General features: G+C 44.0%; 1 protein-coding gene across 1 annotated transcript in view; it reads left to right on the top strand.

Moving 5' to 3' along the window:
- ZNF827 (zinc finger protein 827) overlaps positions 1-13,062 on the top strand; it is a gene marked incomplete at its 5' end in the record, with an annotated part of 110,933 nt that extends 97,871 nt beyond the window's left edge. The window contains 6 exons of the mRNA XM_082483123.1: positions 2,357-2,494; positions 4,024-4,195; positions 5,690-5,856; positions 8,845-9,036; positions 9,130-9,307; positions 12,177-13,062. Of these exons, the coding sequence (XP_082339249.1) occupies positions 2,357-2,494; positions 4,024-4,195; positions 5,690-5,856; positions 8,845-9,036; positions 9,130-9,307; positions 12,177-12,984 (1,655 nt within the window). The 3' untranslated portion in view covers positions 12,985-13,062. The remainder of the gene's footprint in view (positions 1-2,356; positions 2,495-4,023; positions 4,196-5,689; positions 5,857-8,844; positions 9,037-9,129; positions 9,308-12,176) is intronic.
- Positions 13,063-13,388: the final 326 nt, after the last annotated feature.

Raw genomic sequence — 13,388 nt, 5'->3', positions numbered from 1 at the left:
GACTCCAGGAATAAATCTTTAAAGTAAACAGAGGTACTTTCAAAACACCTCCGGCATCCTCTTTTGCATCAATGAAAAATACGCAGCTGCTTTGCAAAGGACTGGCTTTCACCAGCTTGAGATAATCAGAAAGCTGATATTTTTCCAGCTTCCCGTGAGCTTTCCAGAACTGATAGCTCTAAATCCACCATAGAGAAGAGGATACTATATTTCTTCTTCTGAAGAGATAAAAGAGGGCTGATGACTAATGCTGAAGTGAATTGTTAAGAGACTTATTTACTTAATTGAGCCTGCTTGTTTGGTATGTGTCCCAATTAATTCATTTTTGTTGTGACCATATTGAAGCAACCTACACCCTTGTGACCTTCTCTTATAATTATTACCATATTCCTCTTTTGAAGCACTGTTTTGATTATGTACTCAAAAACCTCTGCTAAAATATCTGTAACATTAGTACAGAGGCAGATTTTTCCATTGTTTTGAACTCGAGGATAGTAACAAAAAGAATCATTCTTTATTGAAGTTCTTGGAGGTTATGGGTCACTTACAGCCCTTAGGGGATGGGGGGGGTCTTCCTTTTTAATTTCACAAAATGACTATTTTGAATAGGCAGAACTTGTTCTCTAACTAGAAATTCTTTTAAGAAAAATGTGTTGTTGGGTGGTAGCACTCAGAGGTGCCTCGTAATTCCTCTGGTGTGCTGAATATTGTACATCTTACAGGGTTAGAGGAGAAAGTAACAGCAGCTGAAAAGGGGCTGGCGCGTATGACCATCCCTGAGATTGCTGTGTGGAATCTCTGCCCCAAATGAGGCATTGCTTTTGTTACTGCTTAAATTAACGAGAGTGTTTGACAGCTTTTTGCCTAAGCCACAGTGGAGCCGTCTGGACACCTATCTGTGAAGGAGAGACTCGTTCAGGCATGGCAGTCAAACTTCCAGTGGTAGGTGGCTCTGTCAGCGAGGGTTTCCTCTACAAGGGAGGTGTTTATTCCTCAGTGCTTCCTCAGGTGAAGATTTTGCTGGTTCGTGCCAACCTCCACGATAGTAACTTGCACTCAATAAGATGTTTTTGTACTCCTGTCCTCAGCTCCTCTCCTCCTGTTTACCTGAAAATCCCAGCCAAATGGTTTTCCTCCATCGCGGCGTGCACACACGCGCTGGCGGAGCTAGCTCTGGGCAGCAGTCCCACAGGCGGTGTCGGTTTAGAGAAAGGTGCTCTCTGCATGTTGCATCTTTCATTCCAGTGGAAATAGCAGGTCTTTTACCAGAAGTAAGTCTTTAAACCGAGCCCCCTCGCTTGTTGTATTTGGCAAGTTGCTGAGCACCCTCGCAGCTTTGCGCACCTCTTAACAACAGTGGTCCCTTCTCCTCGGGCAACAGGACCCTTGCAGAGAGTCTTTCCTTGCACAAGGCTTGCTGATACCGTTTCTCTTATTGAGCTAAGTCGTATCACTGCGATCCCCAGTCTCCATGGGCTCTCTGCTGCCTTCTGTCCAGATCAAAACCGGCCATGCTTTTAACTTCTTGAAGCACTGCGTACCTTTTTTTGTCTTCCTCATTCCCAGTCCTTTTCTCTCTACTTCCTTACAGAGTGCCTTCGTGTCTGTGTTTTATGCTGTGTGGAGTTTCTTTTTTGTATGGCAGACTCCCTCTGTTCCTGAAACAATTAAAAACACTTCTTTAAAGATAACGGTTTGCTCTGGGTCTCAGTTTTTCAGTGGATGGCCCTCTAGGCTGGGGATTTTGATGCCTGAGGACAGCAGGTGCTGGGTAGAGCTTACCCCGGATGCCAGCCACCCACCCACTGGCGGGCTGTGTCCTCTTGGTTTGCCATTTGTCTGAGCAATCTTCTGTTCTCCTTCAATGTAAGACTGCTCACGTAGCAAAAAATTCCTGCATCGTTTGGAATTCAGCCGTGAATAACAATCCAGTGTAAAATAGATCCCCATCTCCGGCCAGGCCTTCTTCAGGCACCAGGTAAAGGTGGGTGACTGAAAAAGCCAAAGGAGCGTTCTCTCCACAAAACCAGAATTAGATGCTGATGCGTTCCCATGTTCACTCTTGACTTTCGCTCTTTTTACATAATTTGGCTTAACTCTTTGAATACGTCTATGTCTAGAACATTTTGACTAAGTGTTATGCTTTAGAGTACGTATGAAAGATGCTGTATGAAAGATTAATTTCCTTTCCATCATTGAGCATTTCCTGAGTTTACATGAACTCATGTGCCAGATCACACAGCATGCAGCTGAGGTGTTGCATTTTATGTGACACCTACAGGACTCTACGGAATGAAATCCTCAATCTTCAGAGTTCTTAAAATAGTACTTTCTGTTTATGTGTTTTTTGGCACAGAAACAGAAAAGCTGGGGCTGGAGGTGGGAAATGGATTGCCATCTTGGAAATTTAACGACCAGCTCTTTCCCTGTGATGTGTGTGGAAAAGTGTTTGGTCGACAGCAGACTTTGTCCCGGCATCTCTCGCTGCACACAGGTAAGCCGATGCTTTGTGGTTGGTTGTTACAGCACTGAGGAAATCCGTGTGTTCGTCGTGGTTTGTTTAGGTGGCAGGGGAAGAAGGTAAGCAGAAGAGCGTGCGAGCCATCCTCAGCTCCTTGCACTTAGAGCAGAGCCAAGCACAGAAACAGGACAGAATGTCAGAGCCGTGTTCAGGGAGTTAACTAACATTTTATTTCTTTACAGCCTACTTGTAATTTATTTTTACAAAATGTGTAAATTCAAGTTTGTCCAGGTTCCAGTAGACCAGCCTGTAGATACCAGCTGGTTAACCAAGCCTGTTAATGGAGTTCTGAAGAAAAAGCACAGCCTTTCTTACATTCATCTGATGAGTTTTTTAAATGTCACCAACAAAAGATTTGGCCCTGGTGTTTCAGATCTTGTAAAACTGAAAGGATTTAGTATCTGTCATTCACCTTTGCTCTCATTATCCAGTTCTTCTGAGGGGAACGGGGGCTGTTCTACCCCATACCAACTTTCTTAAAGTGAATCGGCTTCAAATCAACTGAGACCAACAGAGGTTTTTATAGGGAAGATGCACCTTGTCGGCCTGCTGAGGTGCACTGCACAAAATGAGGCTGGACAGCAAGAATTTCTGACGCAGTGCTGAAAAACATTGTTGGTATAATGCCATTGTATGTTGTACCGTCTAGGAGAGCCATGCTGAAAAGGTTCAAATGCTCTATTCTGTGGTATCGCGGGGTTTTCTTAGTCCTAAGCTGCTCTATTGAATACCTTTCCCCTAACACTGGTAGCGTTACATTTCAAACGGAGAGCAGCAGCTCCTCAAAGGGAAAGCTTGTAAAAGGTGATGTAGCGTGTGGTTATTTATCAGATCTTTGCAAAATAAAGCCTGGCGCGAACAAAAAATGTGCGCCCAGGATTTAGAAATGTTTAATTTAAAATAAAGTAATTTTTATTTTAAATTGTTTAAGTCGGGAAGCATCAGAAACACGATGAATTTGTTTAATTTCTTCAACTGTTCTTTGAGTGAGCTTTTTTCATTAGTTTGTGTTCTGAACCGGCCTAATGATACAGCGTTCCCTTTCCTCCCCACCCTCAGATTTTAATACAAAATCATCAACCATCAACTCTCTGCAAGTGATCACATGGGCAGCCTCAAGAATAACTGGACCCAAAAATCAAATAAAAGATGCTAGGTAAAGGAAGTAGTTGTAGATTATTGACCTGTTTCTCTACTGGCTCTGCTGCAGCTCTCATAGCAGCAGTTGCCCCAGTTTTTCAGTTTATAAAGTTTTGTATTATCTGACTACAGATGGTAGAGCAAGTTAAAAAAACTGGCCCTAAACTACCTCCAAATTAGGGTTTTTTTCTGAGTAGTTGCTGTGAACTCCCATAAGTCTCCAAAATGTTGAGCTTCCGAAGTACCTCATTCTGAAAGCTGCTTGGAGAAACCCAAAGGAATGCAAACTTGGTTATTGGCAGCTTGAAAAATAGCTCGCTTCCAAATGAAGTATACATTTAAGGTTCCCTGTTTCTTTTCAGAAGAGAGAAAATACAAATGCCACTTGTGCCCCTATGCTGCTAAGTGCCGTGCTAATCTGAACCAGCACCTGACCGTCCATTCTGTGAAGCTGGTGAGTACAGACACTGAGGACATTGTCAGCGCTGTCACTTCTGAAGGCAGCGATGGAAAGAAGCACCCTTATTACTACAGGTGAGAACCCAGACAAGGGCTGTGCACCAGACGCTGGAATCTGAATGTCTTATCTGCCTGCTAAGGACGTGTTACAGGGCCACCCTTCCGGTGGTGCAGGGTGGAACGGCGATGAAAGTATTTGTCTTGCCCGCATCTGACTTAGGCTAAGCAGCAAATCCCAGCTGGCTGCCTCATGCTGTTCGACTTGGCTAACCATTGGGAAAGACCCTGGGGTTTGGAGTGGGGTTGGGTTTTTTTTTAAACGGCTTTGTGGGGCAGATGGGCCGCTTCTACTTTTTATGCAGTGTTCGTTTAAGTTTTGTGTTTGAAAACATCCCATCGTGTACACAGATTCATGGCAAATCTAAAGCACTGTCCTTCCAGTTGCCTGTGACAGCTCCATTGTTTTCAGCTCAATCTATGAAATCAAATAGTAAAGCGTAATAAGAATTATTATCTTGATATACTCATTTCCTCCATTTTTAGGGGGATATACATTCAGTGACTAACAGGATGAAAGAAAGAAAACCTTTAGGAAAATTTGTCTGGAAAATTAAAAGAAATTACCCAGATAAAATGCATATTTGGACATTCTCCGTGTTGTATGCACTGTTGCGCACTCTGCAAACTGTGATACGCACTCCAGTGGCCAAGCAGATTACCAAATCACTCTTCCTTTTAGTCAAAGTGCCAAGAGCAGATTTAATTACAAAATCATAGAAGTAAGAAATAAATGAGACCTGCTGGATTAGATTACCTAGTCCATCCCCTTGGGAAAGCAAAACAGTGCCCTAGAGTATACGTCTTTTTAAATGTTTTCGGTTTGTTTTAAATGTTAATGGCCTAATCAAAGCAAGAGGAGAGGACTCTGCAAAGAAAGTTAAATTAAAGGGTCTTTTCCATTGCCTCTCAATATCACTGCCTTTATGCACTGGCTGTGAAATCTGTATCCCTGCTAATTATTTGCATAGCTGATGACTGCTGTTTTCCAGTCAAGCATAAGAAATGTTTGAACCCATTTTTACTTGCTTACACTGAAACTGCCAGGCAGTTTTGCACAAGATCCCAGTTTGGCATGGGAACCATTCCAAAGCTTGAAAATAACTCCTGGAGTGTGCAGCAAGCTCTCCGTTTGTCAGTGTATCAGCCATACTAAACATCTTGGCAAAGCTGCAGTGCCTCTTATTGCCCAAAGGAATCGGCTAGGTGATGCGCAGCATCTGGAATCTGTAGTTTTTAATTAACTTTATGATTATTTAGCGTCATTATAGCATGTACAGGATTGTTGCATTGTGCCTGCTCTTAATCATGTTGGCATGGCCATCAGTTCAAAGGCAGTTCAGCAGACAAAAGAATTTTGCAGTGAACATTCAACAGTGAGGAAGAGAAGAAATCTGTGCAGTGAGGTAGTTTTTTTCTTCTTGCAAATTCAGGGAAAGGCAATACGTTTCTGTCTGTGGTTTTGTTTTTTTTTTAAATGTTTCTTACTCTCGAATTCCCTTCTGCCCGCAGCTGTCATGTGTGTGGGTTTGAGACGGAGATGAATGTCCAGTTTGTCAGTCATATGTCCCTCCATGTGGATAAAGAGCAGTGGATGTTCTCCATTTGCTGCACAGCATGTGATTTTGTCACTATGGAAGAGGCAGATATGAAGGCTCATGTCAACAGCAAGCACACAGGTGATGATCCCTCTCTCCCAGCTGCAGTGATCTCTCTCTTCCTTGCTTTTTAGGTGCAACCTTCACACTTCCCATTAGCACTCTATTTTCACTGAAACGCTTGCTAATTAAGGCCTGATCTCTCAAAGTTGAAGTGAATTGGACTCCAGCCAGGCAAATAATCTGGTAGTGCAGATCAATTTTCAAGCTTAGCGAAATAAATGAAGCACTACTTAGCCCTCCTTCTTCCTATTCCCCTTATCCCCCAAATCCCCTCCCCCGTTGGAGTCAGCATACTTTGTTTTTCTGACTGGTTTACTGTTTCATCAAAATCCTGGTTTGACTTCGGTGATGATAAGGTGACTTTGAGTGCTAATTGTGCATACCTGGCTGTAAGTTTGAAATACACAATATGTTGGGCTTCGCTCTTCAGCGTGTTTGCCTCCACAGTCTCTCAGTTTGGAATTTCACGCTGACGTTTAGTTGACGCTGTGATTCAGCAGTACCATAAATGTAACTTTATATTAAATAACAGAACAAGTCATGTGTTCTCTCCCTGGTCCTGTTCACTTAATAGCCAAAGATAAGAGCAATAGCAGTTTTCAAACAAGCTCCATATGCTTAGTCTAACTAATGAAGTCTGGCAGAACTTAAGGAGAAGAAAAATTAGAATCCTTTTAATTAATTTCTCTTTTTTAATTAATTTCTCTTCTCTTTTGCTGCCACAAACTAATAACAATTATGTTGACAGTACTGAACTTTAATTGCATCCAGCACAATTTTTTCATTGCTAAATTGCTTTTCCTGTCCTACCAGGAACAAAATTGGGAAAACAGGGAGGGGTGGAGAAGAAGGGAGAGAAGAATGCAGTTGTTTGTGCTCACAGATACATAAGTTAAATGTAACTACAGAAATACAAACTACTGGAAAGCTCTCTAGGGGTTTTATGCCAGTGTAGCGCTCAGCACTACTCCCTGCTATCTGAGGGGTTTGCATCTAACTCCACTTCATATATAGGAAGTCAAGGCAAATGAGAAACACCACCCAGAGCCACGCGAAGAGCTTGCATAGGAGCTCAAAACTGAGCTGTACTCTACTGTATCTTCCTGTCGTGGCCAAGAGGTTGGAGCTGCTGCTTGTCTTTTAAAGAAAGACAAAACCCCCCTTGTTCTCCGTTCACCCTGTCAAATTGAGCCATTCAGCTGGCGATTCAGCCAAATGCTTACACGTATGGCAAATGCAGAGAGTAAAAAATAGAATGGATTTTCTGGGTCACTTGACTCCAATCCCTTATCCTGTGATGCTACCAAGTCATAAAAGGCCTGTTTGTGAGGATGTTGGCACAGGTCTTCAAACAAGTATAACTGTTTTAAACCAACTCCTTCTACAGACAGGCAGCTGCAGATTTTCCTGCATTAAAGAATAGGGACCTTTTTAGTATTTCCAGTGTGCGTCTTACTGATAATCAGAATACACATGTTGTTCTTGTGCCAGAACTGTCCTTTATCTGAAACAGTAGTCCACCTCTTGCTCCCTCCACCTTTCTTCCCTCCTTCCACAGTATTTATTCCCTTAGTATATTTATGGAGAACCACCCTCTCCCCTCTAAACGTGCATTGAGCCTTTTCTTATATGAAACACGGTTTTCTCGCTGTACCAACCCCTCATTACATATGTTCTTGTTAGAACCCCTGCTCTCGACATATGCAATCACAGCTGTACACGGTGAAATGAAATAAGTAGTGGTGGCAGTGTAAAACAGCAGCAGCTAGTGGGAACAGCTCACACAATAATATTCTGCGATCAGATTGCTTGAAGGCTCCCTCACACACTGATTGCTCATATTCACCCCATGTTCTGCTCAAATTCTTCTTTTGTTTTCCTTGACTGTTTCCAACTTAAGCACTCCTCATTTGTAGCAAAAATTCTTGTTACTGGCCCTTCAGGTCATAACCTTGTACTCAGTACTATTAAATTTCATTCCATTTCTATTACTCTGGTCCCCAAGGTCAGTGCCTCTTTCTATATGATATCCCAGTCATCCTCCCTATTGACAGCTCGGGTCATCAAATTTCATTAGTGCATTCCTACATTTTTATCTTTGACTTAAAGGTGCCGCTCATCAGCTAGGCACCTAAGTACTGGTGTTTGCCGAGGCCTTGATCAGGGGACTTCAGCACAAAAGAGAATATAAAGTTTTAGCAAAGTCTCCATTTCACACATCTATGAGTAAACCAAAACACAGGTGGGAGGTAATAATTTGCCCATCCTTGCCTCATTGGCTCACAGCAGTTCTCATATGAGAACTCTCACTCTTGTTCATTTCTAGGGTGTGACAGGGTTTGGGATTTGAACTTCATACATTTATTGCACGCACAAGGAAACTCTGATGGGCTTCAGCTTTAGATCCAGTTAAATCATGTTGGGTTTTTTTAATTCATTATCTTCAATAAGAGGTCTTAATACAAAAAAGATAAATCTGAGACCATGCTGTTATCTCTTACAATCACTACTGAGAGGATGCGCCTCAATACAATGAGTGAGATTAGTCTCCTTTGCCCTTCCTCCCAGATTTACCCATCGGACTCACATAAATGGAAAGGTGGGGGAAGTTTAACTTGGACCAGTAGGCACTTTTGGTTTCCGCACTCCAAACCTACAGCAGCTCTTTTTCCTTTCTAAGTGACAAGTTCTTCATTGCTTTTGAACTCTGAACTAATCAGTGTTTTCTTGGGACTTTTTCAGCCTCGTAATGAGGTAGCGTTGCATGCTTCCTTCCCACTGCCATTACAGACAGACTCAATTCTGGGATAAACTGAGATGTACTGTTGTAAATGCTAATAAAAAGGTGCAACTATGATCTTAACAGATCGATTAATTTCAGACTTGTTTACAAGCATGTTTGAATTAACTTTGACTATAAATATCTTTCCTGAAATTTAAAACAGGATCACTGAGATTCCATCTAATCTGCTCTACTAGTTACTGCTTTTTATTCCCGTTTTTCAGCTGAGGAGAGAAAGACACCCAGTGAATCTAACAGTCCGTCTTCATCTTCACTGTCCGCACTGAGTGACTCTGCCAACAGCAAAGAAGATGCAGATATAACCCCAAAAAACAAGGGTTCAAACAACCTGCTGGTCATTTCTGTAGTGCCTGGTAGTCAGACCACAGTGAACACTGAAGAGAAGTCAGAAAAAGGTAAAACATTGTTAAACAAATACAAACAGTCACCTTCTATGCGGTTGGTCTGGCCACAATGTAAGGAATACATTTTCCTGGTTTATTTTTCAGGCTTTGAATGTGTTTTCTGTAACTTTGTCTGCAAAACAAAAAATATGTTTGAGCGCCATCTGCAAATCCACCTCATCACACGGATGTTCGAGTGTGATGTGTGCCACAAGTTCATGAAGACACCTGAACAATTACTGGAGCACAAGAAATGCCACACTGTCCCCACCGGTGGGCTCAAGTAAGGAAAGCAAGTACACAAACTTTTACTGTGTTAAGCACCTCTAATACTGTGGGGATAGGACAAAAAGAAGTCAATTAGAAAGGGTTAGTTAAAGGTCTGATAAACCATATTTGGAGCTTCCTTTTATTTAGATGACCCAAGCGCAGTCCTTTAGTGTAGCCTCGCATCGTTATAGCAGATCGGTAACCTCGCAGCAGATGTAGTATCCACCGCTCTTCAGAGCTGTAACAAACTATGGGCCTTTCCCTTTTCAAGTCAAATAGGAGACAGTATGTGATGGGTCCTAGAGAGAACGAGGCAGCACTAGACTGAGGTGTTGGCAAACTAAGAGAGGTTTTTTTCAAGGCATCAGAGCAAAGGAAACCGCACGGCACAGGCTCTATTCTGCCCCTGGCTCAAAGCAACTAAACCCCGTACAGTCTCTGCAACTAGGTATGAAGTTATAACCTTAAAGGTTAGAACCTTTGTAGACGCTAATGCAAAGTCAGTCCTCTTCAAGAATTAATAACTGTGACGCTTTCTGCTTTGGTTTGCGTGCCCCAGACTGATCACTACTATACAAATTAACATGTAACGAGTAATACACGCTTTTAAGAAAAAAAATCCCTTTGGCTTTGGCTAAGGTGGTGTCCTTTAAGGTCTGTTGGTGCCGAGCAGTGTTCCTAGAGAATGAGCTGTGCCCTTATGTCAAAGTTGGACCCCTGAGGGGAAGGAGTGACTGCTGGGGCCATATGCTTGCTCTCTGTGGGCAGACAACGTGACGTTATGCAAGATGCACGTCCCTGGTCTCTGTTCCAGCTGCTGCAGGAAAAGAGGCTGGAACCAGTTGGAGCCCAGCTAGGGTTCAGCACAGGACTCCCAGCTTCTGCGGCTCTGGCTAAGCATACTAATGCTTTCAGTGCACTCTAAGTGTCCCATGACGAGCACACTGCATTTAACGTTACCATGAGTAGCTCCATTGGTTTGCACTGCAGTTTTTGAAAACTGGTTCTGTTTGCCAGGCAGCGTCTCGTCTCCAGCTCAGTAGTCCCATGAACTGGGATCTGTGGTCACTTGAGATGTGATGACTGAATCTGGGAAGAAGACCAGATTGAGAAACAAGTAGTGTGCCAGAACGACGGGATGGCTGCCTTGGACGTACAGACCAGTTGTCTAATGCACTCGGGGTTTAAGCTACACAGAATCTGTTTTATTTACCAAGGAAAAACCATGACCTATGACTCAGACCTTCCTGACAGAATGGGCTTCTCAGTCTACATAAGTTATTCCTGCCCAACTCAAGTAATAATTAGGTACCTTGAAAGCTGCACCTAAGAAAAAGCTCTGATTTATTTTTTTTTAAGGCATCCAGAAGAGCCTGAAGAGATCTAAGTAAATTGTATTTTTCTGTCTCCTGTTTGCTGTGGGGGAAGAGAAAAAAAACATGATTTCTCCAGCTCCAGGTCAAAATCTGAGATTCTGATCCAGAGAGCACCCAGCCCAGGAGAGGTATGTGCACATAGACAGCTGAGTCCTCTGTTGCAATAGAGCTAATCATGTTAGCAGCCTCAATGCCAGGCTCCCTCTCTGGATCAGAGTACTTGATGCTCATCAGGAAAAGTGTCCAGGTGTCTTAGTACCCGTTTGTCCTCCTGTATTACTCACTGTGCTCCAAAGTCTCTCAGTTAGCAGGTAGATTAATGTTAAACCTGTATGTGCAACCGGTTGTAGCAAGGGAAAACACGCATGGAGAGAGAGGATCTCTGCTTAGAAATGACCTGAAATGCTAGAACACAAGTGGCAGACCCGCTGAACAGTGAAAGCAGACCAGCAGCAGGTAGAGGTGTCTGTAGGACAGTAGCCAGGTGCCTTACTTGTATCTTCTTATCTAGACCTGCTCTTTTAGCTCACCAGTTAGACCTGGAAGGGTGCGTGCTTTGTTTAACACAGCAGAGATCCCTGGCTGCCCTCACCAACTTCCTCTCGGCTACATAAAGCAAAAGCGGGTGTGTTTGGGGTTTGTTGGCGTCCGGGCTTGTTCAGCTCAGGCTTCCTTCCAAGCTTTCAAGATTCCCTCCTCCAGCCTTCTCGGTCCTTCCTGGTCCAGGAACCAGGGGTGAGGCCCTTTGCCACGTCCACCCCGGTCCGGACACTTGGTGCTGTGTGTAAGCAGAGCCCACATCCTGTTCCTACCCGGGAACAATTCCTGCCATGGCAGAGGCGGCTGTAGGCAAACACTGCCAAACACACGCCCCCTTTGAGCAGGGCTAGCTCGTCTCCCAGAAATGGGAATCCCTACAAGTCATCCTAACAGACGCTTTCAGCTGCTCCTAGCAGGATACCCAGCGAGCTTATTGTTCAAGGTCACATAAAAGGAATTTCCTAAGCTTTTGCTGTACATGTGGTATTACAAGTTTATTCCATCTTTACTTAAACAGCTGCTTTCATACTCATCTGTAAACACTCACTTTAAACCACTTCTTAATGGAAAAAATGGCCAAAGTGACTTCGTGCAAACACTAGGAATGTCGTTACACAAAGTACCTGTGAATCAGTCACCCACTCTGCACCACCCGGCCTGCTTTGCAGAATCTTCCCCGTCAAGGTAAGCCAGAAGATTAAAGGGATGCTCCTTCAGAGTGAATCAGTGTTTTCCTAGGAACGCGTGAGCTCTACTGGCGTTAAATGGGCAAACCTCCTCTAAGTAGAGACGTGTCAAGGTGAACCAAGTATTCAAGAGGCTTTACAGGGAGAGCGAAGTGCCTTTTTCTCCTCTTTAGTAGGTCAGAGAGGGGTTGAGTGACAGGATTAAACCAGGAATGCAGGTCTTCCAAGCCGAGTGACTTCTTTCTTTCTCTGTCCCTGCCTTTCCTTGCTGTGTTGCCAGGTGCCCATTCTGCATCTACTCCACTAACCGCCCCGCAGCGATGGAGTGCCACCTGAAGACCCACTACAAGATGGAGTACAAGTGTCGGATCTGCCAGACAGTGAAAGCAAATCAGCTGGAGCTGGAGATGCACATCCGAGAGCACCGCCTTGGCAACCATTACAAGTGCGACCAGTGTGGCTACCTGTCCAAGACCGCCAACAAGCTGATTGAACACGTGCGTGTCCACACCGGTGAGCGCCCTTTTCACTGTGACCAGTGCAGCTACAGCTGCAAACGCAAAGACAATCTCAACTTGCACAAGAAACTGAAGCATGCTCCACGCCAGACTTTCAGCTGCGACGAGTGCCTGTTCAAGACCACCCACCCTTTTGTCTTCAGCCGCCACGTGAAGAAGCACCAGAACGGGGACTGCTCCGAAGAGGAGAAGAAGGGCCAGTATTCAGTCTCCAAGGAAGCCAGTCCACTCCTACCAGTGAACAGCTCCAGAAACCTCCTGTCGCCCCTCTCAGTCATGTCTGCCTCCCAGGCTCTGCAAACAGTGGCTATGTCAGCTGCACACGGCAGCGGGGCACAGCCAAACTTGGCGGTGAAAGCCTTGGCCATCAACGGCACTTCCCTGTGCTTTGATAAATACTGGAACTCAGAGTTTGCCCACCTTATTCCTTTAACAATGTTTTTCCCCAAAAACCACTACGATCTCACATTCCATCCACCCAGACCTCAGACTGCACCGGGAGGTGCCTCTTCACCTAAACACTCCTTCCTTGCCTACCTTGGACTAACAGAAAGGGCAGAAACTGTCTGAGGGCAGTTACATTCTGTACCAAAAATACCCCAACAAACCCAGCAGGTATACATTGCTGCAAAACGTAGACCGAAGAGGTAACGAACACTTGTACTATATCCTTAGTAAGGTTTAGAAAATGGCTCTGTGTGTATACTTATTGCATTGACATGAAAGCTGCTTTATTAAATCTTCAAGAGGTGACCTACCGCATACTTCTACCTTCAGAGGCATGTTCCCAGTACTCTTATCTAAGAAACTATTTTGTCTTGTTAAGCTGAAAAAGAGTGTCCTTAATGGCAATCAGCACTTGTAAGATTACATATTGATGCATTTTATTTTGGGGCTTTGTGTGCGTGCGGGTGCGTGAAAGAGCGTCTGCCTGTAGCGTGCCCATGACATTGCTTTTGCACATCCCTTGTATT

This window comes from Vanellus vanellus (assembly GCF_965231255.1).
Source record: "Vanellus vanellus genome assembly, chromosome: 4".
NCBI lineage: Eukaryota > Metazoa > Chordata > Aves > Charadriiformes > Charadriidae > Vanellus > Vanellus vanellus.
The sequence above is the reverse complement of the archived record's forward strand: the minus strand, read 5'-3'. Positions and strand labels throughout refer to the sequence as shown.